Source organism: Chinchilla lanigera, unplaced genomic scaffold (genome assembly GCF_000276665.1).
Source record: "Chinchilla lanigera isolate Chin_1 unplaced genomic scaffold, ChiLan1.0 scaffold00002, whole genome shotgun sequence".
Taxonomy (NCBI): Eukaryota; Metazoa; Chordata; class Mammalia; order Rodentia; family Chinchillidae; genus Chinchilla; species Chinchilla lanigera.
Genome location: NW_004955403.1, coordinates 18,126,760 through 18,139,757, shown reverse-complemented (window position 1 = coordinate 18,139,757; position 12,998 = coordinate 18,126,760). Strand labels below are relative to the sequence as shown.

The window sequence follows — 12,998 nt, the reverse complement described above, 5'->3', positions numbered from 1 at the left end:
TTTTGAAAATGTACATTAGACAATGTGTGCTGCTTTGCATTTGACCTTCTTTCAAGCAGAGGCTACCTGTTGTTATGAATTACTTGGTATTTTTGCTCTACTTCTACATGCAAAAGATTTATTCAAAGAATCATTATGTTGAAATTTAAGATGCCCAAACTCTTCTCTACCAAACATTGATCTTTGGAGTTCTTGTCAGCTTAAATGACTATAAAAAAACAAAATTTCTTGGTAGCACATGCTGGACTCTCAACTGTTTCATGCTTAGATGCGAAACATGAAAAGATAATTGAGATTTGTATTTGCTCATCCATCAAAAAATGTAGTATATACACACACACAAACCATACATTGCTGGCTTTTGTTAGAATCACAGAAACAGAGAAGAGTGTTTGAAAGATCAACTAGGTCTTTCCCTTAAGCTTCCAAGTAGGTTAGGATCAATGTAGTTCTAGGAGAAATTTAGAAAAAGAGATTTTTCATGTAGTCATTCCAACACTTGGCATGTCTCTATCAGGGGACCATTGTACCAACCTAAGACAGTCAGCGTGGCCATGTTCTCCCTCGTTCCACCATCATTCTTGATTTGGCAGGTATACTTTCCAGCGTTAGCTGGTTCTGCTTTAGCAAACTGCAGAGTTGCAACATTTTCCACAAATGTAATTCTGATATTTTCACTCTCTCTAATCACTTCTTTCTCTTTAAGCCACTGGACAGAAATTGGCTGGGCACCTTCAATGGATGCTTGTAATTCAGCAGGTTCACCAGCTACAACAGTGAGGCTGTTCAGTTTGGAAACAAATCTTGGAGGCTCTGAACAGGAAAAATGGATTGAGATCGTTGGAAGATTGTTCAGATAATGGAAGAGAAAAATCTTTTGCACATTTCTGACATTTCTGCCATGTGCAAGAAATATTCTTACCTTTTAATTTTATAGTACAAATGCAAGTATCACTTCCCACTTCATTCTGGGCTTTACAGTGGTATTCACCAATGTCTGAAGAGTCCACACTGAGAATGTGAATACTTGCATGGAAGTTTTTAGATGCAATCTTGTATTTCTTGCTGCTTCGGAGTTGGCGCTTGTCTTTGTACCATACTACCTCAAATGGTGGTGTCCCCGAAAGTTCACATTCAAGACTAACTTCTGTATTTTTAAGGGTTTCTACTACAGGAGGGAAGCTGCTAAAAACAGGTGGTTCTGTAAAAAACAAGAATGTCTCTTGAACTGGGTTATTTAATTTAATAGAACAAGAGATTTTTATTGCTTTGTTTTTAAACTGGAAGATAGGTTTAAGACACTATAACAGTAAGCACAGTAGTGCCCAGTGCTATTACTATTAAGGAGTGACAGCTTCAGAGAGCCCATTAACCTTTACAAGACAATCAATTAGAGAGGTAAAGAACCCACATAAATCCTAGATGTCATGATTGAGCAAATTCAGTGTTCTGTCTATTTTACCTCTCTAATGTGTCTTGGACTACAAAGATTGAGAGAAAATTTGCAACACCTCTCCTAATATAAGTATGATTTGCATGACGTCTGAAATTCTGACCCAGGAATGAAATTTTTCATACGTGTTTTACAACTGAGATATTTGGGCATCTCCATAACAGCTGTAATCTAAATCTTTCATTTCAAAAAGGGTTATTGCAATAATTGCCTAACAATATGACCAATTTGGCTTTATGCCAAAAGTACTGGCAAATGGCAGCAGAAAATAGCGGTACTATTTTCACCAAAATATAGTCATATTCTTTTTTTTTTTTTTTTTTTTTTTTTTTTGGTTTTGGTTTTTCTCCGGTACCGGGAACCGAACTCACGACCTTGCGCTTGCCAGGCAGGCGCTTTTGCCGCTGAGCTAAATCCCCAGCCCCCTATAGTCATATTCTTAAAGATAGGAACTGATTCTTGAGAAAAAAGGAAAAAGTTGTTATCCTTTTTAAAATGTAATGTTAGAACCTGTACTGCCTGCACATTGTTTATATGTATTCTTTGTTAAATAAGTATTCTTTGTTATTATGATATAGATTATTGTGAGGATCACAATATATTTGTAATTGATTAAGCAAAAGACTAACTTTTAATATGTATATTTATATTTAGGTGTATTTCCAAAATATCAGATTTGATGCTTGGCCAATATGATGAGAATCAAAGCATTGGAATAACAAGAAAAATATCTCAAAACCACTAGCTATAGGTCAGCCCAGTTTAAGAAGAAATAATGTCTAAAAGGAGAAATCATGCTGGCTAAGAAAACTATTCTGAGATCTGAAATGGCAACTAAAATAGCATAAAGAATAAGGAGCTAAGACTGTCGGGGAGAAGGAGGTGCATTTCAATTAACGAAGAACATAAGAAAGAGATTTCTACCTTTTACTATAACCTTGGTACTGCAGCTTGTGCTGCCAGCAGGATTCTGAGCCTCACAAATGAAATCACCACTGTCCTCAGTACCAAGATTGTTCATCTGCAGGACAGCCACTGAATCAATGAAAGTCATTCTGTGTTTGTCACTGACTGGGAGCTCATGTTCATTTCTGTACCACACAACTCTGATTTCTGGAGATCCAGTTATCTTGCATTCCAGTCGTGGGGAGTCACCTGCTTTTACTATCTTGGATGCTTCCAGTTTCTTTACAAACTTGGGTGGTTCTAGAGAGTCAAGAAAGAGATTGTGAGGGAACAGAAATGAATAATAAAAGTTAGGCAGTACATTAGAAAGAAAAAAATATGAGCCATGTCTTGCAAATAGAGTCTACTATGTTAGAAAGATACATCACAACAGAAGACAGAAAGAACCAGGGCCACAGGTCACACAGAAACATAAAACAACCAAACCCGCACACCTGTCACAAGCAACGTCGTAGTACAAGAGTCGCTACCAACATCGTTGGTAACTTGGCAAGTATATTGTCCAGTCTTGGAAGCATCCACTGAGTAGAGATTTAAGAAGCTAGTTGACCCTTCTAAGCCAATAAAACATTTAGGTCCAGAGGCAAGTTCCACATCGTCCTTAAACCACTTTATTTTAAATGGTGGTGTTCCTTTGAGCACTGCCTTAAATTCTACTGTAGAATCTGGTATGGCTTGTTGGCGTTCAGGTTTCACTAGGAAGCTTGGTGGTTCTATAGAATTCAAGAGAGAGATATTTATATCCCTGTAGTGGACTTACTTTGACAGTTTTATGGACATAAAAGAAAACACTAATGAAAAGAGGTAATGGCTAGGTACTTCTTGAACTCAATGAGAATATATATGTAAAGAAACAGAATTATTGAGACTTTAGCCCTAAAATACACAGGGGTAAGAGTAACACATTTTCAAAGCACTCACAAAGACAAAACAAGAAGAGGTAAAGAAGCTCTAACCTTTCACAGTTAGGATGCCACTGCAGGCATCATCTCCTGCTACGTTTGACACCCTGCATGTGTAATTTGCAGTATCTTCCAATTCAAGATTATTGACTTCCAGAGACACAGTATTCTCATGACACACAAGCCTGTATTTTGCACTTGTAGAGATTTCTTTTCCATCTTTGAACCACTGAGCACTAATAGGAAGTGAGCCAGAAACTTTGCACTCCATATGAATAGAGGAGCCCAGCATTTTATCCATTTTAGTTAATTTTTTGGTGAATGATGGAGGAATATTTTCATCTGTCCAATGAAAACAGCAAAACAAACCCAATTAATCTATTGCTGTTTGTTTAGAGAAGACTTAACATAAAGGAATCTGATGGGGGCAAAGATACACACCTAGCACTCTCAGGAAGGCATCACAGCTACTGCTTCCAAAGTCATTTTCCACCTTGAAAGTATACTGCCCACTGTCTTGTTTCATTACTGACTGAATCCTGAAACTAGCCACATTATTTTCAAAACTCATTGAAAAATATCGACTGGGTACAATTTGTTTGCCATCTTTAAGCCATTTGACTTTGAGTTCTGGAGTTCCAGCCACAACACACTCCAAGGTCACTGGGTCTTTCTCAGTGACATCAACTGATTTAGCTTTCTCTATGATTTGAGCAGGTTCTGTGATAAGAATGAAAATGTGGATGAGTGACACTGACAATTCCACCAGAACTAAAATGTGCTTCTGAATTTATCTCCATAGACTAATTGCTCACACACCTTGCACTAAGAGGAAAGCAAAACACCTCTCCACTCCTGACTCATTCTTGGCCTGACACGTGTATCTCCCACTGTGTCCATTATCCACACTTCTGACTTGCAGGGTGGCTACACTGTTCACAAATGAAATACGGGTATTGTCATCTTCGTCAAGGATCTGATCATCCTTCAGCCAGGTTATAGAAATGGGGGGTGAGCCTGCCACAGTACTCTGAAAGGTGGCAGAACTCTTCAAGACAGTGGTGACATTTTCTATCTTCTTGATGAATGATGGTGGTTCTGTGATTAATAAGAGAGAGTTAAAAAAGAGGCATATTTTAACTCCTACTCCTCATCATAAAAGTAAAAAGCATTCACTGTGTTTACTTGGCAACCTGCTCGTGGTGTAGAACTGACCTTTCAGGGCAACTCTAGCATTGCAGGAGCAGCTGCCTGCTTCATTGGCCACAATGCACTGATATTCTCCAGTGTCTGAAGGGTCGCACTTGGTAATGTGGAGGCTAAACACTGACACCCTGTCACTCAGTGTATATTTTTTGCCACTTCGAATTTCCTTGTTATTCTTCTGCCAAGTGACTTCAAATGGAGACGTTCCTGTAACTTCACATTCCAGCTCCACATCACTGTCTTTCACTACTTCCACGGGCTTCAGCTCCCTGACAAAGCTGGGAGGTTCTAAAGATTCGAAAGGAAGACAGAGAGCAGCTTACTCAAAGGAAGGCGAAGGCCCCTCAGGCAGCAATCAGAAATGGAAAGCAGATTCCAGTAACACACCTTTCACTTTTAATTCGATGCTGCAGCTTGCCGTGCCTGCATCATTTCGAGCTTCACAGACATAAGTGCCACTATTTTCTACCCTGGCACCAGAAATCTGGAAACTGGCTAAACCATCCACGAAGGAAATGCCATATTTCCTAATGTCTGTTATTTCATTTCCATCCAGATACCAAGAAACTCTGATTTCAGGAGTGCCCGTTATTTGGCATTCGAATGTGGTTGACTGTCCGTTTCTCAGCACTAACACAGGACTGGGCTTCTTAATAAATTGGGGAAGCTCTAAAGATGGGAAGAAAAGTGTAATATCCAACATTTTATAAACAAAATTCAGCCAACAGAATTGTTTCCTTAATAACCCTCTTCCCTCCCCAAAGAAAGTCTAGAGAAGCAAAAAGTTAAGAAGATGTAGACCAGACCTTTGACAAAAAGGGTAGCTTTACTGGTGGTTGTGCCCACATCATTGCTGAGCTGGCAAATGTAGGTCCCGGAGTCGGCAGCTTTGGCTGAGAAGAGCTCTAGAACAGTGGAGGTGTCATCCTTCCACACCGAGCGAGCTGCCCCAGAGTGCAGCTCTTTGTTATCCTTAAACCACTTTATTGTCATGGGTGTGGTCCCACCCACAAGAGCCTTTAACTGAACCCTTGTGTTGGGATTGACATCTTGTGACTGTGGCTTTTCCACAAAGTAGGGGGGTTCTGGGGTGAAAGAAAGAGAGGCAAAGGGAGAGAGGAAGATTTTTAGAACTGAGCAATGAAGGTAAGAAATAAGAAATGAAAGAGCAATAAATTCTTAATAGGCGGGGAGAGAAATTGCCAACCTTTGACTGTCAGATGACCGCTGCACTGGTTGTGTCCTGCTTGGTTGGTGGCGGAACAAGTGTATGTCCCACTGTCTGCACCTTCCAGCTGGCTGATTTCCAAGAAGGCAGTATTGTCATGAAAAGAGAATTTATACTTGTCACTAGCTGATATTTCTTGGTCATCTTTGAACCACTGGATGCTTATGGGATGTGAGCCAGCCACTATGCATTCCAAGTCAATGAAAGACCCTTTAATGCTATCCATTTTCTTCAGCTTTTTGGTGAATGAAGGAGGTATGATAAGATCTATCCAATAAAAAAGCAGAAAGACATTAGGATTGCTATGCCAGTTTGTTCTTTTCTCTGAAGTTGTAAGAGAGGATGGTGCATAGAAATGCCCAGTCCTTTTCTATAAAAGCAATACGAACCTAGCACATTAATGCTAGCTTTGCAGCGGCTTCTCCCAACATCATTTTGGACCTCGAATGTGTATTCCCCGCTGTCTTTCTTTTCTGTAGAAATAATCTTTAGGATTGAGACTGTGTCAGTAACACTGATCTTATACTTTGGACCCAGGGTCAGCTCCTGGCCATCTTTAAACCATTTGGCTGTGATATCCTTAGTCCCTGAAAATTTAACTTGCAAAGTGGCTGGGTCTCCTTGGGTGACATCTATGGACACAGCCTCTTCGAGGATTGTTGCCGGTTCTGTGGAAAACAAAGGGACAGATGTGGGCTGTAAGCTGCTCTGCAGAAAGGCTAACACCTGTCCTGCTCTCTCACACCCAAGGTGAGCTTTTGGAACCAACCTTTTACTGAGAGTACTGCAGAGCATCTTTGTATGCCTGCATCATTTTTGGCCTGACAGATATATTTCCCATCATGCTTGACTTCAATGCCACTGAGGTATAGACTGGCCACATTGTTCTCAAAGGTCATTCTGATAGTGTCATCTTCAGTGATTTCTTCATTATCTTTTAACCAAGTCACAGTGATTGGCAAGGAACCTTTCAGAGTGGCCTGGAAGGCAGCTGTGCCTGCTCGGAGGGAGCTGGTGCTCTCAATCTTCTTTACAAAGGCAGGAGGTTCTAATAGAAGAATGAGTTCTCAGATCAATATCAGGTCTATAGCAAAACTGGCTTTTCAAGAAAGTGATAGAATGGGCTCTGCCGAAGAGCCAGCCCATCATCTGGCTGACACTAACCTCTTAAAGTCACCCTGGCACTGCAGGTGCTGCTGCCCACCTCATTGGTCACCCGACACTGGTATTCACCAGCATCTGTAGCTACAAACTTGAGGATCTGCAGGCTAACCAGCTGATCCTGAATGAAGGTTTTATACTTCCTACCACTTCTCAGGATTGTGTTGTCTTTGAACCAAGTGATCTCAAATGGTGGCGTGCCTGCCACCTCGGCCAGCAATGCGACATCATACTCCTTCAGCACTTCAATTGGTTTAAATTCTTTGGTAAAGTAAGGTGACTCTACAGTAGAAAAGGAATGACTTGAGTTAGTGGGGGAAGGGTCTGTGCTATGGGCCACAGCTTTGTTAACACGAGTACAAAAGGGGCACAAACCTTTGACTATTATAATGCTACTGCAGTGGTCACTGCCAGCCTCATTTTGAGCTTCACACATGTATTCACCACTGTCTTCAACGGCAACGTCTGTAAGACTTAGAACTGCAGTGGACTCCACAAAAGACATTCTGTGTTTGCTGCTCTCCTTAATTTCTCTGTCATTTGCAAACCACGTTATTTTAATGGGAGGAGTACCAATTACTTTGCAGGCTAGCTCGGTGGCATCTCCCTTCTTTAACAGGTGTGATGGCTCTAACTTTTCAATAAAAGTGGCAGGTTCTGTGGAGGAAGTTATTAAGAAAGGTGAGGAAGAGGAAAGAGCTTATGTAACAAGAGTAGTACAAAGCTGTCAAGAAAGAAATGCAAACCTTTTACAAACAAGTTTGCACTGCACTCCACGCTTCCAGCGACGTTGCTTATTTTGCACGTGTATGTGCCTGAATCGGAGGTTTTTACAGCATAGAGTTCCAGGGAACTCTCTAAAGCTTCTTTGGTAATATAGCAGCTTCCACCAGAAACCAGCTCTTTGTCACCCTTAAACCATCTGATGGTGAAAGGAGTAGACCCTTGGAAAGTGCTCTTCAGGCAGACTGCTGAACCCGGTAGAACATCCCTGGATCCTGGTTTAGTTACAAAACTGGGTGGTTCTGAAGACAGGGCATAAAAAAGAATTTCAAAGGGTTAAGAGGTGGGATTTAAGGGGAGAAGGCTTAATTTGAACACTGCAGAATGAATGAAATGCAAAGTCTCCAGCCAACCTTGCACAATCAGCGCTCCGCTGCTGTCTTTGCTTCCCACGGAATTTGTGGCTCGACAGGTAAAATTTCCTGCGTCACTCATGTCTACTCTGCTGATTTCCAAGGAGGCTGTGCCTTCCACAAATGCTATTCTGTATCTATCAGATGAGGATATTTCTCTCCCATCCTTAAACCAGGACACCCTCATGGGGAGAGAGCCAGCGATCTTGCAGTCCAATCTGCAGGTACCACTAACAACACTATCCACGTTGCGTAAAGGTTTGGTAAAAAATGGAGCAATGTCTCGATCTGTTCATGGCATAAGAAGGAAAAAAGGGTTAATATGGAAGAGTGCTCAGTGGTTTACGTTAAGTCATTTGATGGGTTTTAAAGAAATATGTGGCATAGTTTTCTGAAACTACTAACCTAACACAGTGAATGTTGTCTCACAGGAGCTGCTGCCCACTTCATTAGAAATCTCAAATGTGTACTGGCCACTATCATGCAGTTCTGCCGAATAAAATTTGAGCTGGGCAATGTTGTTTTTAAAGCTTATTCGGTACTTTTTACTGGCAACCAAAGGTCTCCCATCTTTGTACCACTTGGGCTTAAGTTCTGGGGTGCCTGCCACCGTGTACTCCAGCGTGGCTGGGTCTCCCGCTGTCACCTGGATCAGCTCTGCGCGCTCGATGATTTTGGCGGGTTCTACAATGGCATTAAATAGTTAGGACTCCTGTGTGTGAATTAGGTTTTCACTTGAAATGGAAAGGATGATTTAAAGTTAAAATGTTCCTACACGAACCTTTCACTATCAATTCCCCAACAGATGTTTGGCTTCCAGCTTCGTTTTCAGCCAGGCACGTGTATTTGCCTCCAAAACTGATCTGAACATCAGGGATTGTTAAGACTGCCACGCCATTGGAAAAGCTCATTTTGATTTTTCCATCTTCTCTAATGATCTCTTGTCCTTTCATCCATGTGACAGAAATGGGTTCTGACCCTCTCACAGCAGCTTGTAAGGTAACAGTTTGTCCAGCTAGTGCAGTAAAATCGTCTACCTTCTTGACAAAGGTTGGTGGTTCTAGTTAAAGAAAGAGAGCACACAAAATTTTTCAATTCCCCCTCTCAACACCATCCATCTCTGCTTAAAGGTTTTATCTAGATTACCTTATCTTGTCTAATACTATTTCACAGTATTGATTAATTATAAGAAGAAAGAAAAATCAAGAAGAATTAACAATTCCACCTGAGAGACAAATGCATAGAAGATAAATGCTGACCATCTGAAAAAATGCAGCATTAGGCTATTCTTTTTGGTTATCAGTTAATAAATATGTGTATAGGTATTAAGATAAAGACGGGGTAAAAGCCATTGACTTTGTTTCCCAGGCCCCAGGTCAAACCAAGACAAAACAAATTTTAAAGGATAGGATAAGAAGAGAGGGTACGGATTCTCCTCCCACAGATTAAGAAAGTTAGTGGGACGGCTTATTAGAAAGAAGCCAGCTTTTCACACACTGACCTTTTAGTAAGTGTGTCGCGATGCAGCCACACTTCCCGACTTCATTAGCAACGACACATTCATATTCACCAACATCTGCACTATTGAAAGAAAAGACTTCCAGGGACACAGTAGACTTCTGAGAAAACAGCCTGTACTTTTTACTACTTCGAATTTGCTTCTTATCTTTGAACCAGCTAATTTCAAAGGGCCCTGTGCCTGCAATTTCACACTGAAGCAGGGCATTTGTTCCTCTCACTATGTCTGCAGGCTCAAGGGTTCTGATGAAAGAAGGAGGTTCTACAAAAGCACGAAAAGCATTGTATCAGTGTTACAAGCAGTTCGAAAGGAGCCCTTCTGTCAGCAAAAGAAGGGGTCATCACTCAATAAACAAACCTTTGATAACTATTTCGGTGCTGCAGCTGTCACTGCCGACATCATTCGTGGCTTCACAGGAGTAACTCCCACTGTCGTCAACTTTGACATCCGTGATATCAAGGACAGCCTCAGAATTATTAACAAAAGACATTCGGACTGTGTTACTTTCACTGAGTTCCTTGTTATTTTTAAACCAGGTCACCTGGATCACAGGTGAGCCTTTCAGTTTGCAATGGAGGCGTGCTGATTCGCCTGGGAGCATTAAGTAAGAGGGATCCACCTTCTTCACAAAGGATGGGGGCTCTACATGAGGTTTACAAAAAGAAAAGGGAAAAGATACCTGAAGGGTAAACTCCGCAAGAGAAAAGCGGACATACACAACAAAGAGAAGCAACACACAGAAAGAAGATATCTTTGTGGAATTTCTGAGAAAGCAGTAATGCATTCAAAAGCTTTCCATCATTCTAAAACATTTTCCCACCTCTTGACTAAAACACACACACACACACACACACACACACAACACAACAAGCATAAGAACAAACTATACTACACAAGGAGTACCTTTATGAAAGAAGATAGTGAACAAGTACCTAAACACAAAGTGCTTAGAAGAATTTTAAGCAAACCTTGTTAATGGCAGACATAATTTAAAAGGACAGAAGTCAGTGAATTCTGAAGAAAATTGAAAAAATAAAACAATGTCAGGACTTTTCCAGCCCTAGGCATTTACAGAGTGGAATTATTTTAAAACAAAGTGTATGGATAGCACTGATTGTCAACAGTTTTTCTACTGAGTGAAGCTTCTAGAGAAGAAACTGAGAAATGGACACCTTGGGCTCTTACCTCTAATGGTGACTGCGGCGGAAGAGGAACTGCTTCCAGCCTCATTGGAAGCTGTGCAGACATAGGTTCCAGAGTCTTTCAGTTTGGCCAGTGGAATCTCAAGTGATGCTATTTTATCTTCAAAATAGATCTTATAATCTTTTCCTGGGGGCAGCTTTTTCCCGTCCTTGATCCATGTAACAGTGACTTTCCTGTCTTCATCCACTTGGCACTCCAGGCGGACTTTCTTATTGATAGCTGATTGTACCGGCTCTAACTGTTTAATAAACTGTGGTTTATCGATTACAATCAGCTCCGCTTGGCAGATGTCTGCTCCAAACTTATTAGAAGCTTTACAAGAGTAAATTCCTCTGTCCTGGATGGTGAGGTTTGAGAGTTCTAACCCGTGTTTGTTTTCTGTGTGTAAAATCTTGCAGTTGGGTGAAGGTGACAGAGCAGCACCATCTTTCTGCCAAATGGTTTCAATCACTGGAGTCCCTGACACCGTGCAGAGAAACTTGGCTGCCTTACCCAGGAAGGTTGTAAGGGACTTAGGTCTGGAGATAAACATTGGTGGGTATGCCTCTGCAAAAGAAATGTTTCTAGCATTACATATCATCCCCAGTGAAGCTCTTGCTGTATATATATTCCAAGACAGAGAAAAGATGAGTTATGTCTTTACATGGATATGAAGTGTCATTTCACATAGGGTAATGGACTAGCAAAACAAAACCATAAGATTTGTTAAAGGAAAAGAATGAGAATATCTTTACAGAGGAGCAAGACATCATTTTAGCTGTCTCTAGGTAAGGAAGAATAAATGTTCCTTTATGAGACAATCTGGCTAGAGAGTAGTTGAACGGTAGTTTAAATTATTTGATGCATAAATCAGTGATACTTTAATCCTGCAAATCAGAAGATTATGCATGGAGGAAAAAGAAAATGGGGCCAGGGATGTAGCTCAGCAGCACAAGCACCTGGCTGGCAAGCACAAGGTCCTGAGTTTGATTCCCAGTACCAAAAATAAATAAATAAATAGAAAGAAAGAAAATGTACTTGATTCTTCTGAAGAGTAGGGTATGAAGTGATAAGATGATTGAAGTAGTTTCATAAAGTCTTTCTAGCCCTCATATTAAATGTCAGGGAATCCTTACATGCTTACCTTTGAATGTATCTCCTAGACCATTTCAAACTTGCAAAACTATTTAATAGAAACAATTTCCCATTTCCATTCTGCATTATGAAACAGGCCTTTACAAACCTGTGCTTTTGAATTTTTTCAAAACTGTCCTCTCGCTCTTTGCTCTTACTGTTTGAAGCTTTGATTCAGTCTCATTACTGAGCTGGCCTGACTTGGACAAAGAAATACTCTACTGTGTCATTAAGAGTAATGCTCATACTTGTTTGAATGTAAACATTTTCACCACTTGAATAAAAACTACTGGCTGGGTCACTATGGGTTGAGTTTCTTAGAATCTCAGAGACTCTCTGGCATGCAAAAGGGTTGCAGAGAAGATGAAATTTCAGAGAACCCTGTCTCTTTTGTATCAAAGAAATGTGTTGCTTTCATTTCCCCCCTTGACGCTTTTATTGAAAACCTCCCACCCCAGTCAGCACAAGTCTTGCTACACAGTCCCCAAACAATAGTTCACACTCACCCTTTCTTTTGGGAAGAAAGAAAGAAAGAAAGAAAGAAAGAAAGAAAGAAAGAAAGAAAGAAAGAAAGAAAGAAAGAAAGAAAGAAGAAAGAAAGAAAGAAAGAAAGAAGAAAGAAAGAAAGAAAGAAGAAAGAAAGAAAGAAAGAAAGAAAAAGAAACAAGAGAGAGAAGTAAAGGAGAGAGAATAGAAAAGAGAAAACGAAGGACTTTTTTTTCCTTTTCTAATGATAGCACTGAAACATTTGATGAATGTCAACACTGAAAGTTTGATCTTATGTGTCAGTTAGGAAGCTAACAACAGAATATTTGTGAAGTTGCCCTTATTTTTAAATTAGAAAAAAAGCCTAAGGTAAGAATCCTTATTGGTGGTCCTGTACTAGCCCAGTCTTATGTGAAGATTTCTTTTCAGTCATATATGTTGGCTTTTTTCAATTTGGTATTGTTCTTAATTGGTTATTTGAGTCCAAATTCATTAAATACATTGAGACATCACTTAGTTTTTTAGTAGCACTATACTGTCTTAAAATGTTTTATATTAATGGCTATGATTTGATTACTTAATGTAAGCTATTTTTTTCTTTGCCTGATGATAGAAGAGATAGGCC

The 12,998-nt window shown here is 40.3% G+C and overlaps 1 protein-coding gene across 3 annotated transcripts in view; it reads right to left on the bottom strand.

Annotated features, from left to right (window-relative positions):
* Ttn (titin) overlaps positions 1–12,998 on the bottom strand; it is a 271,046-nt gene that overhangs the window by 188,632 nt on the left and 69,416 nt on the right. Inside the window, exons 48-69 of one of the 3 annotated variants that reach the window (XM_013512608.1) lie at positions 10,757–11,320; positions 9,929–10,213; positions 9,554–9,832; positions 8,834–9,112; positions 8,458–8,736; positions 8,053–8,340; positions 7,663–7,941; positions 7,292–7,573; positions 6,920–7,198; positions 6,525–6,803; positions 6,145–6,423; positions 5,735–6,022; positions 5,334–5,612; positions 4,915–5,196; positions 4,537–4,815; positions 4,141–4,419; positions 3,763–4,041; positions 3,376–3,663; positions 2,854–3,132; positions 2,378–2,659; positions 923–1,201; positions 535–813 (exon numbers count right to left, since the gene is read on the bottom strand). The exons of the other annotated variants lie outside the window; for them this stretch is intronic. Coding sequence (XP_013368062.1) covers positions 535–813; positions 923–1,201; positions 2,378–2,659; positions 2,854–3,132; positions 3,376–3,663; positions 3,763–4,041; positions 4,141–4,419; positions 4,537–4,815; positions 4,915–5,196; positions 5,334–5,612; positions 5,735–6,022; positions 6,145–6,423; positions 6,525–6,803; positions 6,920–7,198; positions 7,292–7,573; positions 7,663–7,941; positions 8,053–8,340; positions 8,458–8,736; positions 8,834–9,112; positions 9,554–9,832; positions 9,929–10,213; positions 10,757–11,320 — 6,465 coding nt within the window. The remainder of the gene's footprint in view (positions 1–534; positions 814–922; positions 1,202–2,377; positions 2,660–2,853; positions 3,133–3,375; positions 3,664–3,762; positions 4,042–4,140; positions 4,420–4,536; positions 4,816–4,914; positions 5,197–5,333; positions 5,613–5,734; positions 6,023–6,144; positions 6,424–6,524; positions 6,804–6,919; positions 7,199–7,291; positions 7,574–7,662; positions 7,942–8,052; positions 8,341–8,457; positions 8,737–8,833; positions 9,113–9,553; positions 9,833–9,928; positions 10,214–10,756; positions 11,321–12,998) is intronic. 3 annotated transcript variants of the gene reach the window in all.